Raw genomic sequence first — 14,243 nt, 5'->3', positions numbered from 1 at the left:
CCTGCTGTGTTCATCCAGCTCTGCACCTTGTTGCCTTTTTAATCACCTTGGCCACCTGTGCTGCCACTTTTAGGGAACTGTGGAGCTGCATGCCCAGATCTGCCTGTATGTTGATGTTCCTAAGGCTTCTGCCATTAACAGTATAACTCTCATCAAAATTTGATCCTCCAAAATGCATCACCTTGCATTTGTCTGGGTAAAACTCCATCTGCCATTTCTGTACCCAATCACCAGTCTATCTACATCTTGTTGTATCCTTTCACAATCATCGGCACAATCAGCAACACCACCAATCTTCATGTCATCTGCAAACTCACTAATCAGACCACCCACATTTTCCTCAAGATCATTTATATATACCATAAACAGAGGACACAAGACTGATCCCTGTGGAATACCACCAGTCTTCATTCTGAAAAACACCCTTCCTCCGCTACCCTCTGTTTTCTATGACCAAGCCGGTTTTGTATCCATCTCGCCAGCCCACCCCGAATCCCATGTGATTTTAGTTTTTGTACCAATCTGCTATGTGGGACTTTATCAAATACCTTACTAAAATCCATATAAACTAAATCCACATCTAACTAAGCTAGCCTCAAATAATGATGGTGCACACATGAATAAAGTGAAACCAATGTCACGAAATATTTACAAGTGATAGTTAAATTTGAAAATAAAAATCCACACCAGATTTAGGCTCCCAATATATTTTATGTTAATAAAACCATCAGATGTAGGAGCCCATCGAGGCTGCTTCACCACTCAAAGAGTTTATGACTGATCTGATAATTCTCAAATAAACTTTCCAACTAGTCTTTTCCCCATAACCCCTGATTAGCTTACTGATTAAAAAGCTGCCTATCTCAGCTTTGAATATACTTAATGATCCATGCTCTGCAGCCCCCTTACTCTGAGATTATACTCTCTGGTCTCCCACAAGTGGAAACAACCTTCCCACATCCACCCTAAAAAATCCCCTAAGAATCTTGCATACTTCAATAAGGACGCTATTCATTCTTCTGAACTCCACTGAGTACAGGCTCAACATATTCTTTGTTAACCTGGTTAACTACTAATGTTGTTCACCACTGCAAAGTTTCTGCTGGTGCAGAATCACGTGTCCCACGCACACCATTAGCACATTAATTATTACATGCAATCATGTGGGAAACTTGAAAACAAAAAGGAGAAATGTAACACAAACTTCCAGTTTGATCATCGGAAACAGTACATCATGGATTAAATTCCACCCACTGCCTTAAAGGCATGATGCTGAAGATAAGTTTATGCACAATAAGCACAATTTATTTCCAATTTCTAAAATTAAAAGGTAGGCATTTACTTCCTGCTTTACAAATAAAGGTACAATGGATATTTTACTTCTTTGAAAATTGGAAAATCCAATAAGAAATGAGCTGCGAAGGTATCAATTCTGGTGTACCTCAAGTCTTATTCAGGATTCAAGTCACAATTTTCTACACTAATGATCTTTCATGTTTGTTCAGACAGCCAAGTGTCAAATTTACAAGGATAATAGGAACTGCAGATGTGGAGAATCTGAGATAACAAGGTGTAGAGCTGGATGAACAAAGCAGGCCAAGCAGTATCAGAGGAGCAGGAAGGCTGACGTTTCGGGCCTAGACCCTTCTTCAGACCTGGCTCCTCTGATGCTGCTTGGCCTGCTGTGTTCATCCAGCTCTACACCGTGTTATCTCAGATTCTCCAGCATCTGCAGTTCCTACGGTCCTCTGACGCTGCTTGGCCCGCTGTGTTCATCCAGCTCTACACCTTGTTATCTCAGATTCTCCAGCATCTGCAGTTCCTACCATTTCTGAAGAAGGCTTTAGGCCCGAAACGTCAGCCTTCCCGCTCCTCTGATGCTGCTTGGCCTGTTATGTCAAATTTACAACCTTGCTTTCCAGTTTACAAAAATGCAAGTTCTTGATAGTAAAACAGGATAAAACAATATACTTTTCTAAAAAGGTTAAGAAAGCAATTTTCATAAAATTCCAGATACAGACCATTTCAAATATCAATCATAACACAGCCCATCGTCAGTATCGTTTAAAGTAAATTAAACGTTATGATCACAAATGACAAGTACTAATATTTAGTAAAAACCGAAACAACTGCAGACTCTGTAAATCAGGAACAAAAACAGAATTTGCTGGAAAAGCTCAGCAGGTCTGGCAGCATCTGTGAAGAAAAAAAAAAGAGTTAACGTTTTGGGTCTGCTGACCCTTCCTCAGAACTGATGGTAGCTAAGAAAACGTCAGTTTATATGCAGAAAATAGGGAGGGGGACGGGTTAGGGATAAACAATAGGATAAAGGATAGAGCCCAAAGAGAGAGAAGAGCAGTTGCATAGACAAAGGAGTTGATAATGTCTGGCTAGGCGAGTGAATAGCTGTTAATGGGGACTGTTAGTGACCAACAATAGGTAGTGTGTAATGGCAAGCTATGCTATAAGATGGCCTGGTGTGTGGGGTCGGGGGCTAGGTCATGGGAGAGTTTAGGCCCTAAAATCATTGAACTCGATATGGAGTCCGGGGGGGTTGCAGGGTCCCCAAGTGGAAAATGAAGTGTTGTTCTTCCAGTTTGCATTGAGCTTCACTGGAACACCGCAGCAAGTAAGAGACAGAGATGTTGGTCACGGAACAAGTGGTGCGTTCAACTGGCAGGCAACAGGTAGTTCAGGGTCTTTTTTGTGAGCAGAACGTAGATGTTCTGCGAAGCGGTCATCCAGTCTACGCTTCGTTTCCCCAATGTAGAGGAGACCTCACTGTGAGCAGCGAATGCAGTAGACTAGATTCTGGCAAGTGCAGGTGAAGTGTTGCTTCACCTGAAAGGTATGTTTGGGCCCTTGGATACTGATGAGGGAGGGGGTAAATGAGCAGGTGTTACACTTTCGCCAGTCACAGGGTAAGGTGCCATGGGGCTGTGGGGAGGTGTTGGGGGTGAAGGAAGTGTGGACCAGGGTGTCCCAGAGGGAACGGTCCCTGCGGAAGGTGGACAAGGGAGGGGAGGGGAACGTGTCTGGTGGTGGAATCTCGCTGAAGGTGGCGGAAATGGCATCCGGAATTGAAAAACTTCATCAATTTCACTTCCAATTTCCACCCTGCCCTCACCTATCTCGGACTCCTCTCTTCCCTTCTTTGACATCTGTTTTCATTTCTGGGGTAGACTGGCCACTAATAACCACTACAAACCCACTGACTCCCACAGCTACCTGGACTATACATCCTCACACCCCATTTCCTGTAAAGACTCCATCCCATTCTCTCAGTTCCTCCATCTCCGTTGCATTTGTTCACGAGGCCAACTTTGACAAGGGAGCCTCCGAAAAGTCTACAGTCTTCATCAACCAAGGATTCCCCAGCACAGTTGTCAACAGGGCCCTCAACCAGGTCCGACCCATGCCCCACACTTCCGCCCTCACTCCTTCTCTTCCCTCCCGCAACAGCGATAGGGTTCCCCTTATCCTCACCTATCATTCCACCAGCAACCACATCCAGAAGATCATCTGATGCCATTTCCGCCACCTCCAGCAAGATGCCACCACCAGACACATATTCCCCTCCCATCCCTTGTCCGCCTTCTGCAGGGGCTGTTCCCTCCGGGACACCCTGGCCAACTCTTCCTTCACCCTCAAACACCCCCCCCCACACACCCACCCCCAGCCCCACGACACATTCCCCTGTGACTGGCGAAGGTGTAACACCTGCCCATTTACCTCCTCTCTCCCCACAATCCAAGGGTCCAAACATACCTTCCAGGTGAAACAACACAGCTGCTCACAATGTGGTCTCCTCTACATTGGGGAAATGAAGTGTAGACTGGGAGACCACTTCTGCTCGCAACAAAGACCCGGAGCCTCCAGTTGCCTGCCACATTAACACATCAGCCTGTTCCCTGGACGACATCTCTGTCTCTGACTTGCTCCAGTGTTCCAGCAAAGCTCAGCACAAGCTGGAAGAACAACACCTCATTTTCTGCTTGGGGACCCCATAGCCCTCCTGACTCAATATCAAGCTCAATAATTTGAGGGCCTAAACTCTCCCATGTCCTAGCTCCCTACCCCACATACTAGGCTGTGTTATCAAATAGCCTGCCATTACATACTATCCATTGTTAGTCACTAACAGTTCCCATTAACAGCTACTCACCCTCCTAGCCAGACATTATCAACTCCTTTGTCTATGCAACTGCTCTTCTCTCTCTTTGGGCTCTATCCCTTATCCTATCATTTACTCCCTACCCCATCTCCCTCCCTATTTTCTGCATAGAAACTGACGTTTTCCTAGCAACCATCAGTTCTGAGAAAGGGTCATCCCACCTGAAATGTTAACTCTGATTTGTTCTTCACAGATGCTGCCAGACCTGCTGAGCTTTTCCAGCAACTTCTGTTTTTGTAACTAATGTTTACTTGCCACTTGAATTACAACAAAGTTTAAAAATCTGGATTTGAACAAATAAAGCATCATGATACATTTTAAAGTTTCCAGTTGAAACAAGACTTCTAACCATTTCTTTCAAAGCAAGCATTGATTAAAAATCACCCATTCGCAACTCACCAATATTAGAAACAGAAACACTGATGACTGACCTCTAACTTCAGGGGTAACCCCGCACCATTCTTTTCTACAGAGGAAGTGGCTTTCTGGTCACCTCAGCTGAATTTTTGCATATCTGCCAACTCATCACCAGAGCAAAAAAACACCATGATACAGCTGCAGCATGATAATGACTTCCTGCCAATACTTTGAAGATAAATACTTTACAAACTCTTTCCTAAAGCCAAAAAAAATAGACACACATGAAACAGACTATCACTATAACTAGAGCACAAGCAAATGAAATTTTTGACTCCAGTCCAAGCGTACTATGAAAAATCAGTCACTGGTATAATGAATGATTTTATCATTGCCTACATTCTTTGGTGCTACCACATGCCCTTTTGTGCACATGCTGTCTTGTTGACCCTCCATTCATAGAATTTGCCTACCTTGTCCTATACTCCAGAGATCGACCAATTAGCCCATTTAGTTTTTCAATTTTAAAGTCTTGTCCTAATCCAACCTTTTAACTCAACTTTCAGTAATATCTCTTAACTTTCCCAGTTCTGTTCAGCATTGGTTCCTTCATCTGATTTATTCCCCACCGATCAGCAAAACACTTTGTACATTTATATAGTATCTTGAACATCATAAAAATTGCAATGAGGCTGACCTCCAAAACTGGACAATGCATGAAGGAAGTTGGAATACTGATTTGTCAGTATTATGGGAAATAATTTAACTTAATGAATTCAGTATTGCGCAACTGTCAGATTTCTGAGATCAGTTTAATTATTTTGCCACAGAAAAATAATCTTGGTATTGGGTTTTTTTTTGAGCAAAGAGAATTTTCATAAAATTATTTTAAGAGACATTCAGGTCAAAAAAAGAGAGAAGAGTCATTTGCATAGCACTTTAAATGCAAACAATCCAAGGCACTTCACAGGAGAACGGGCAAATAAAATCTGACACCAAGCCACATTCAGAAGTTTCAGGACAAATGACCAAAGTATGGGCAAGGAGAATAAGAGATTTTGTTAAAGGAGTTAGAAGGGGTAAAAATGCTGGCGGATATTAGAAGGTCATGGAATGGTAGAAATGTACAGAACAAAATTTGGCCATTCAGCCCATCAAGTCTGCACCACCTGATTAAAGATGAGTGATTGGTGTAATCTGGTGTGTAGTGCACTCTTCATTTTGGTCTGTTACACAAAGTTAAATTCTATAGATTTAGGTAAGTGTGTTTAATCATACCAACTCTATATGTTGCTTCAGACCTCACTTAAGTGCTTATTTTATACTTAGAGACTGAAAAATCATTATGCCAAAGGCAAGAATAGCCAGTTGGTCACAAACCAATGCTATTGCTATGTCACCGAAATGTACTTTGTTTGATTAAACATAGGATAGTATAAAAATGACTGCCAAAGGAAGCAACTGACAATGAGAGCAGGTACCTAGAGCAGACCTGAATTTAACTGCAAGCAGTGTTAAATGTGTTTTTTCTCATATTGATAGCAAAGCTGTGGGATACAGTGTACAGTACATCTTCCATTGGTACAATGGTATTGTAATAAAATCAATAAAACTAGCCTTATTTGACAATTTGAAGCATTGCTGGTGCAGAGACATTAAAGTAGTAATGTACCATAACACACTGAATTACAAATTGAATTTTGTTCTACAAATGACAGATAGCAGTTAGTGCTTCATTTACAAAATTGTACAGTATCGAGTCTGGTTAACTAAAATAACCAATCTTGCAAACTTTTTAATACAATTAAACCACCACACGACTGTTACTGCAGCCTATTTCCTTTATGCAACTCAAAACCCAGAGGGCAAGTTAATTCCATGCGCTAGTTCCTTCCATGCACAAGCTTGCAATATTTCAAAAGCTAATGCTATATTATACAGGTAAAACAGCCACAATTTTAAAGCAATGTCAAAATAATTCTGGCAGATTGATGTCATTCAAATAAAATAAATGCATGACATGGTTACAAGCATCTTCAGCATTCATAAATTAATTTGGATTTTTAACAAGACAGAAGTCACCCACTGAAATATTAAAAGGCATCAATTAAACAGAGGCCTGCATTTTCTTAGTTGAGACGAATACTGGAGGTTGGAAATTTCCCTGACTCTCTGATCGTGTTTCCATCCTCCAGGAACGCTCCTGCCTTAATTTCTTGGCAAGAAGCGAGTATGGACCAGACATCAGCACATCGCCTCTGAAGCCAGCCCTAAGGAAGGAACATCTCAATGCCAATGCAGCCCAGTTTCAAGACCCATCTTTGTGTATGAAAACATCAGCAGTTTGAAATGATAAATGAAGCAAAACAGGTCAGATTTAGGTGTTTCCACCCGCATCTCCTTCACCAACCACATCAACACTCTTGCTGTCTTACCCCTTTCATCCCCATCATACCGACACTAACCCAAGTATTCATATTTGACCCTATAATGAGGTTGAAATTCAGTCAAAATTCTCATAGAACTGCCCATAAAAAACAAGTGAGCCATTCATAAAAACAACTCCTCCATCTATAGCTGCACTAGCTCTGACTTTGGTAACAGATGTACCTCGGATTTCTACACTCCCTGATAAAATGCAAAGTAGGAAATTCTATTTCCACTTCCAGGTCATAGTTCACACCTTATTCATTATACATAAATCAAGGGGCCTTACTAATCGTGGCTACCTCCATGAAAAGCATGACAGATTAGCACTTGGCATCTTTTAAACAAAGCTAGGAACTTTAAAATACAACCCACCCACTTTCTCACACCATTTGATGCTGGAAGCAAAAGTGGGACTTCTGTATCCAAGATTCGACCAGCATTTTCTTCTAGCCTTGCATCCATTTTGGTCCCAATCAAAACCACGAAAATCTCAGGTAACTGCAAGGGGTGGAAGTACATTATCTGAGGCCTTGCACGAGAATAAAAAGGAACTAGAGTGAATTAACACTAATTCCATTCTAGTGCACCAATACCTAATAATTAGCACTGCAAAATAATGGACCCCCTGAACACCTCTATGCACCTACCTGCAATCCTGAAACTTTGGCTGAAGACAAAAATCTGCATTAAAATGTAATAATGTTCTGGTTTTAAACAAACCAACAATGCCACAGCAGACTGTGAAATATGTAAAATTTCCCCTGTAACCCATTGCTTAATTGTAATTGTATAAGGTTTGGCATCCGGTTACTTTTGATCCTGTCGTAGGCAGTATGATGGATAGCATTGTTCAACGCAATGCAAAGAGTTTCAGCAAAGCTACAAATGATCTCAACAAAGTCTTGAGGTATTCGGTGAAGTCAATTCTTGAAATTCTGTTACATTTTCAAATCTAAGTGAAGCGCACAATGCATAAAAGATAGCATCCATAATCATGAAATCAATACCTATTAAAATTATACAGAACAATAACAAAAGAGAGCAATGGCTGTCCTCATCAGAGAATAATGATACATATTAAAAGCAAGATTCACATGTTGCACAATAATGTAAAAATCTGAAAGTTGAGTGGTTTCATTGTGAAATTACGAAAAATCTGCCGCAGTACGATGTGGATTGTGGACGTGAAACACATCCTGAATACTCTATTAATAGAACATGAGATTGATAGCTCATTTCCCACTGAGTATGGAACTGTAACAACACTAATGCAAGATGACTCAAAATTAGACCAGCAAACAACAAAAATATTCTATCCAGATCTGAAAGCTTTGCATTCAAACTTGGTTAGTAAACAAGAGTTTTTGCACTTAACTGGCATCTCCAATCATATTGAACCATTCTTTGACTGAATATCTAGATTATAAAATTACACTTTTGAAGGCAGAAGCAAAAAATGTTCAAAAAAACTCAAATTCCTTAACTATAAAATTTGAGAATATAAAATCTATGAAAACATGCTGGTGACTCTTATGTGCATTGAATACAAAATGCTGATGATTCTCAGAAATACCGCAACATATTGTTTAGCATTATGACACGGTTTTCATCCACAAGCTTTGGAGACATGTGCTACAACTTATGAATATTGCCACTTGGTAGGACAGAATTTGATTATTGCTGAGAGAGACAAGATATCAAGGTTCTTCATCTTTCATTTAAACATATCCCTTTTATTTGTAGAGAGCAGAGTCCTGCTCTATGAATATATGTCACTTTCAGTAAATGTACTTGAACCATGAAGCTCACTAACAGGTACAATAACAATCAATCTAAAAATAAGATGAGCTTGTATCATAGCTCATTTGCTCTTGATATAAGTGACAGACATACATACATACATATGCAGAGACCTATTCTCTGTCAACAAAATGAATATGCTCATGCTTTGTGCTTTTATTGAATTGCACAGGAGCTGAGGGATCCTGGAGTTCCCCATTGTTTTCTCCACGACAACAGTCAGCCAACTTGTCAACCAATCTGAACTTTTTTTCCCTGAAGTATAAATAGTTATGATATTTTAAAATTTGGCATTCTTGTGTTTGTCCTGATAAGGGCAAGATGAAAAAGTTTCAGAAGCACAATATTCATTTGTATTGATGAATCCTTAATTTATATTTCGCCTCTTCAGATCACTTATCCAAGATCTATTTGATGCAAGAGCATTGAAGACTGAAAAACTGAACTGATAGTTAAATTTCCAATGCCATCATTCTTGGAGCTATTAATCTTTTAGATACTTACATCATCCTCCAGTAACTTCCTTCCATGTCCCTTAAAACTTGATCACTTATCAGATCTAAGCAACATCATACTGAGGTACCAGTTATACATATTAGTTCAGAGTGGAAAAGCAGCATTGCCCAATCAATTTTGATCTATATTTGAATATGTTCACTTGACCCTTCTGTTGACTTCGGAAGACAAAGTACAAGAGAGAGGGTAGAAAAGAAAATATAAATGAAGCTGGAAGGAGTGTTAAACTATACCACCAGATAACATGAATAATTGCTACATCACACAGCAGAAGGTCTCAAATTTAGCTTGAGTTATTCGTTGTCCAGAGTGGCAATAAGGAGACTACCATTGGATTCAACATTTTAGTGACATGACTGGAAAAAGAAACATCAAAATTCCTGTTCCCAAAAACTAGTTAGATATCCACAAACAATTGTTGGATTCATATTTTAAGATCAACATAAGTACAGTAATGGATTTGACAACAATGTCCATGGCAACCCATTGACACGTACCAACTGAGCTTACAAAAGAAATGGAACTAAGGTAGCAGAGAGTTATTAGCTCAATACTCAATGAATAAATCAGCACCTTCAAGAGAAAAAGAGGATCAAGAATGAAACTAAAAGGGAAGGGTGTAGAATAGGAGAAAAATCTTGGATATTGATTTGTTACTTTGGTGCATGTGGTGCATCACATGCTGTACTGCAGAGTAGCAGGCATGGATTCTCTCTCATTTCCACCTGACTTGTATTCTTGCACCACCGACTTCCACTCTTTGCACATCATCAATTTTTCTGGCAGAGCTCAGGGCAAGGCGTACAGATTGGCAGTAGTTCACAAACCACGTTGCATTAAATTCACACAGACATGAAAACCTAAATTGCTGTGGGGTTACTGAAACAGAATTTAGAAATAAAGATGCATTTCAGTTGTTACAGGATAATCACAGCATACAGACACTTTAAATGTGAAACACTTTTTTTTAATCAAAACTATACCCTCATTGTAAGGACTAAGATCCATACATTACAGTAAGATTGTGAATATACTTCTGAATGATTGGCTGCAGCTTCACGTTCAGGTCTTTATACATTTAAGACAATAAACCAACCTTGGTATTAAAGTTTCTGCGCAAGAACCTTGTGAGTAAAGTGGTTAAAACATAAATTAGAGGCAGGGAAGAGCTAACTCTGATTGTAATTTATCAACGAAGATAAAGCTCCAAATCGATACCAAATTAATTGTCAGGATTTTAATCAAGCACGCAAAGTAGTTAATTGGGAGACACTTCATAAAGAATAAAATTGCTTTAATCCTCTATATCCTAGTCTGAAATTCCAATACATGTAGTTTCTGAAATGCAATTTAAAACCAAAAGAAAAAACTTCCGGGTGCAGCCGGACCCAAGTAAGAACAAATCATTGTGCGCCACGTGTTAATATATTAACGCTATTCCAGTTCACAATGAAAGAAAGGATATTAAATAAAATTAATCACAAAGCTCAAATCACTAAGCTGGAGGTACAATTCACTTGAGAGAACACGGAAACTACATTATTCTGGACAGGTTTAAAAATCATTTAATACAATAATAAAAGGGCATTTACTGATTAATTTCTCCAAATCTGACATGAACAATATATTTCCATTTAATCCCGTTGATACACAGGTTAGAAACTATCCAGAAAGGTGTATTCTTCAGCTCGGGGATGCTCTAATAAAAACCTGGACGAGATTTGCAAACATACAAAAAGTACAGCTGTTAACAGCTCCCTAATGTTCCCTTGCTAGGGATTTTTTTTTGCAGTTTCTGAAGTGGAATTTTTTTACAAGATAAAAGGACCAGTTGGCCCTTAATGTCAAATTATATAGTATTTTTTTTCAACATGTAAAGAAACTCTCTACATCCTCCCAAAGCTTCCCTTCACAAGAATTAGACATATAATTGATGCACGAAGCCCAGCTCAACTCACCGTCTGACATCGAAAGCCATCCCAGCGGCTTTAAACTGCAATCAAACCAACAAGAAAATAATTGCAGTGCAAATTATCAAAGGTAAAGTGAACAACTTTCTCTGCAGCCCACCGGCTGTCTCCCGGATACACCGTCACTCTTGAACGCCTTGCATTTCGCTATTGGCTGTACTGAGAAACAGGTCTCTACTCTTTTTCCGGTCTGATTCGTGCAGTGTAGAAAGTGTCTTGGTGTGAGGTTGTTATTTTTTATTTTTCTCTCTTTTATTTTTAAAGCACCAGAGAGTGACCGCACTCTCTTCTCCATCCCTCCCTGCCCAAATAACATTGAGAAACTGAAGCACTTCTCGACGTTAGAACAAACCGGTTCAAGAAGGGGGAAAGGATGAGGCAGATGTCCAGACGAACTGCTTTTGGCATGGATTCTTTATACAGCGCTGAACAAACTTACGTGTTAAATCTTAGATGGCTAATGGACTTTGGCCGCTATTTGTTACCCAATAAATCGTAGAGGACTTCAAGTGTATGGTTTGAACTGTTCTAGTGTTGTACCTTGAAGTATAGCTGTAAGAAAATGTGAAACTTTTTTTTAAAAGATATATAATTTGGAGGCATTAGCTTACTTACTGGTGAAATATGTCTGAAGGTTGAAATATATCTCAAAGTCTAGTCTAAAATGTTTAGAAATATTGACTTAACAATTCACTTTGCTTCCAGATTATTTTGTACCCACTTTGAAATTTATGATCTGAAATATTTATAGAGGAATAGTAATACTTCAAAATATCATCTGATGGGATGTTAATTATGTAGGTCATTTTGATAGCTGTAATTGTTGAAGAAAGTATATGCTGAGTTTTTTTTCATAGCATTAATTTTTGTGACATCAGGAGAATTGGAGTGTACAGATTCTGTGATTGTCAAATACTTGTTATCCCTTTGCTGAAATCATCATTTTGCTGAGCTGGATGTCAGTACAATGATGTTGCATTACCACTCTAACATTCCTTGATTCCTGGAGATAGAACTATTTATATGATTTCAGAATAGACTGTTTAGCCTTTGAGCTTGCTGTGCCATTTTGATCATGGCTGAACTGATTGTGACTTCAGCTTTCGTAGTTAATGATGGTATTTCAATTAGATCCCTTTTGTAGAACCCCCTTCAACCCTTTTGTAGAACCCAGCATTCATCCAACAAATCTGATAGACTGTCAGGAATTGCTGCCTAATATGAGAGATGGCATTAAGAAACAGCTTTTTTTAAGAAAACGTTGTCATTGCTCTGGATTATATCTAACTTAGTTTCCAAGAGTTTTTTTTTCACCTTATTCAAATGTTTTTCTTTGTTAATTTCCCCCTGTTCTTTCTACAATTATTTCCCCCATGCTGAAATCATACCAATGGAACAATTATAGAGTCATATAGCACAAAAACAGACTGTCTGGTTCAACTCATTCACACTGACCAGGCATCCCAATCTGACCTAGTCCTATTTGCCAGCATTTGGCCCATTTCCCTCTAAACCCTTTCTACTCGTATATCCATCCAGATGCCTTTTAGATGTTGTAATTGTACCTGCCTCCACCACTTCCTCTGGCAGCTCATTCCATACGCGCACCACATCCTGCATGATAAAGTTGTCCCTTAGGTTCCTTTTATATCTTTCTCCTCTAACCTTAAACCTATGCCCTCTAGTTTTGGCCTCTTCCACCCGAGAAAAAAAGTTATCGAATCTAGTTTTTCAGTGATTTTTTTTTTAAAGTTGACATGGATTTCGGCAAGTCGTCTTCGTTTAACTTGAATAAGTTCTTTGAAAGAGTGAAAGGTGGTGTTAGTGTGGTTAATGTTATGTAAGTGAACTTTCATTTGATAAAGTTGCACATAATAATCTTGTTAGTAAAATTTGAAGCCTCTGGCTTTAAGGGGGAAGTAGATGAGTAAATACAAAATAAGAAAAAGGAAGCAGAATGTACTGATGAACTTTTTCTTTCCCCCACAATGAGCAAAGTATGCATTAGTGTTTCTCAAAAATCAGTGTTGAGATGGTTTGGTTTTTTTTCTTGTCAAGTATTAAAGACCAGGATTTGAGCACAAATTTCAACACTTGTTGAAGAAATTAAACTTGGGAATGTCTTAAATGAGGAAGATGGTAATAAACTTTGTGAGTGCATTGACGATTTGGTAGATGAGTACATGAAATTTAATACAGATGTGAAAAAATTCATTTTAGTAGGAAAATGACAAATTGATACAAAATAAATGCTATCATTATAAAGTAAGTGCAGGAAACAGATCTGAAAGAGTACTAGTTTTGAAGGTATAGGGCAAACTAAGAAGGCTGCTTAAAAAGGATATAGACTCCTTGGCTTTAAAAGTAGAAGCATGAAGTACAAAAGAGAGGCAACGTTGATAAACCTTTTGTAAGACCTTGTTTTGGCTCATTTCTATGCATCATGCTTCAGCAAGGATCAAGGACTAAGGACCTTGGAAAGCATACAGAACAGAACGGTAGCGGTGACGAAAGATTCTATTTACATGCAGATCCTGGTTGATTTCCTTTTGAACAATGGAAGTTAAACCAAGGTTTCCTAGAGTGTTCAAAACTGTAAAGCATTTTGAAAGGCTAATATTACAACCAGGTGCAGGGGGTCTTTGTTCCCCTCCTTGTTTGACTGCAACACTGTTCTATATTTTGAAATGGTTATACTAGCCAATTCAGTGAGTATGTAAGTTAATGTGCTGTGATATATAAAAGAACCAAATGGACAAATTTTTTCATCATCATAAAAGGGGTTAACTTTATTATAATTCAACTGATTTTAAGTAAAATAAGTGCAAAGTGACACTCCTACATGTGCAGACAGTGAGGACACACGCAAATGCATGTTACAGATTGGGAAAGGACAACTTATCCAAACTAAAAAATATGGGGAAAAAAGTGAAAGTTTGAGTTAGTCAGTAGTTTAGTGGCTCAGCTGGCTTCTGGCCAAATCCCTTTTTTTTTGC

General features: G+C 39.0%; 1 protein-coding gene and 1 long non-coding RNA gene across 2 annotated transcripts in view; one reads left to right on the top strand and one right to left on the bottom strand.

Annotated features, from left to right (window-relative positions):
- ergic1 (endoplasmic reticulum-golgi intermediate compartment 1) overlaps window positions 1–11,389 on the bottom strand; it is a 94,586-nt gene extending 83,197 nt beyond the window's left edge. The window contains exon 1 of the mRNA XM_020513833.2: window positions 11,236–11,389. Within this exon, the coding sequence (XP_020369422.1) occupies window positions 11,236–11,255 (20 nt within the window). The 5' untranslated portion in view covers window positions 11,256–11,389. The remainder of the gene's footprint in view (window positions 1–11,235) is intronic.
- Window positions 11,307–11,759, top strand: LOC125484536. Its single transcript, XR_007263359.1, has 2 exons — window positions 11,307–11,417; window positions 11,512–11,759. It is a non-coding gene; the product is annotated as an uncharacterized LOC125484536 (long non-coding RNA).
- The last annotated feature ends 2,484 nt before the right edge of the window (window positions 11,760–14,243 follow it).

Source organism: Rhincodon typus, chromosome 12 (genome assembly GCF_021869965.1).
Source record: "Rhincodon typus isolate 14 chromosome 12, sRhiTyp1.1, whole genome shotgun sequence".
NCBI lineage: Eukaryota > Metazoa > Chordata > Chondrichthyes > Orectolobiformes > Rhincodontidae > Rhincodon > Rhincodon typus.
Note: the sequence above shows the minus strand (reverse complement) of the source record. Positions and strands in the feature narration are given on the sequence as shown.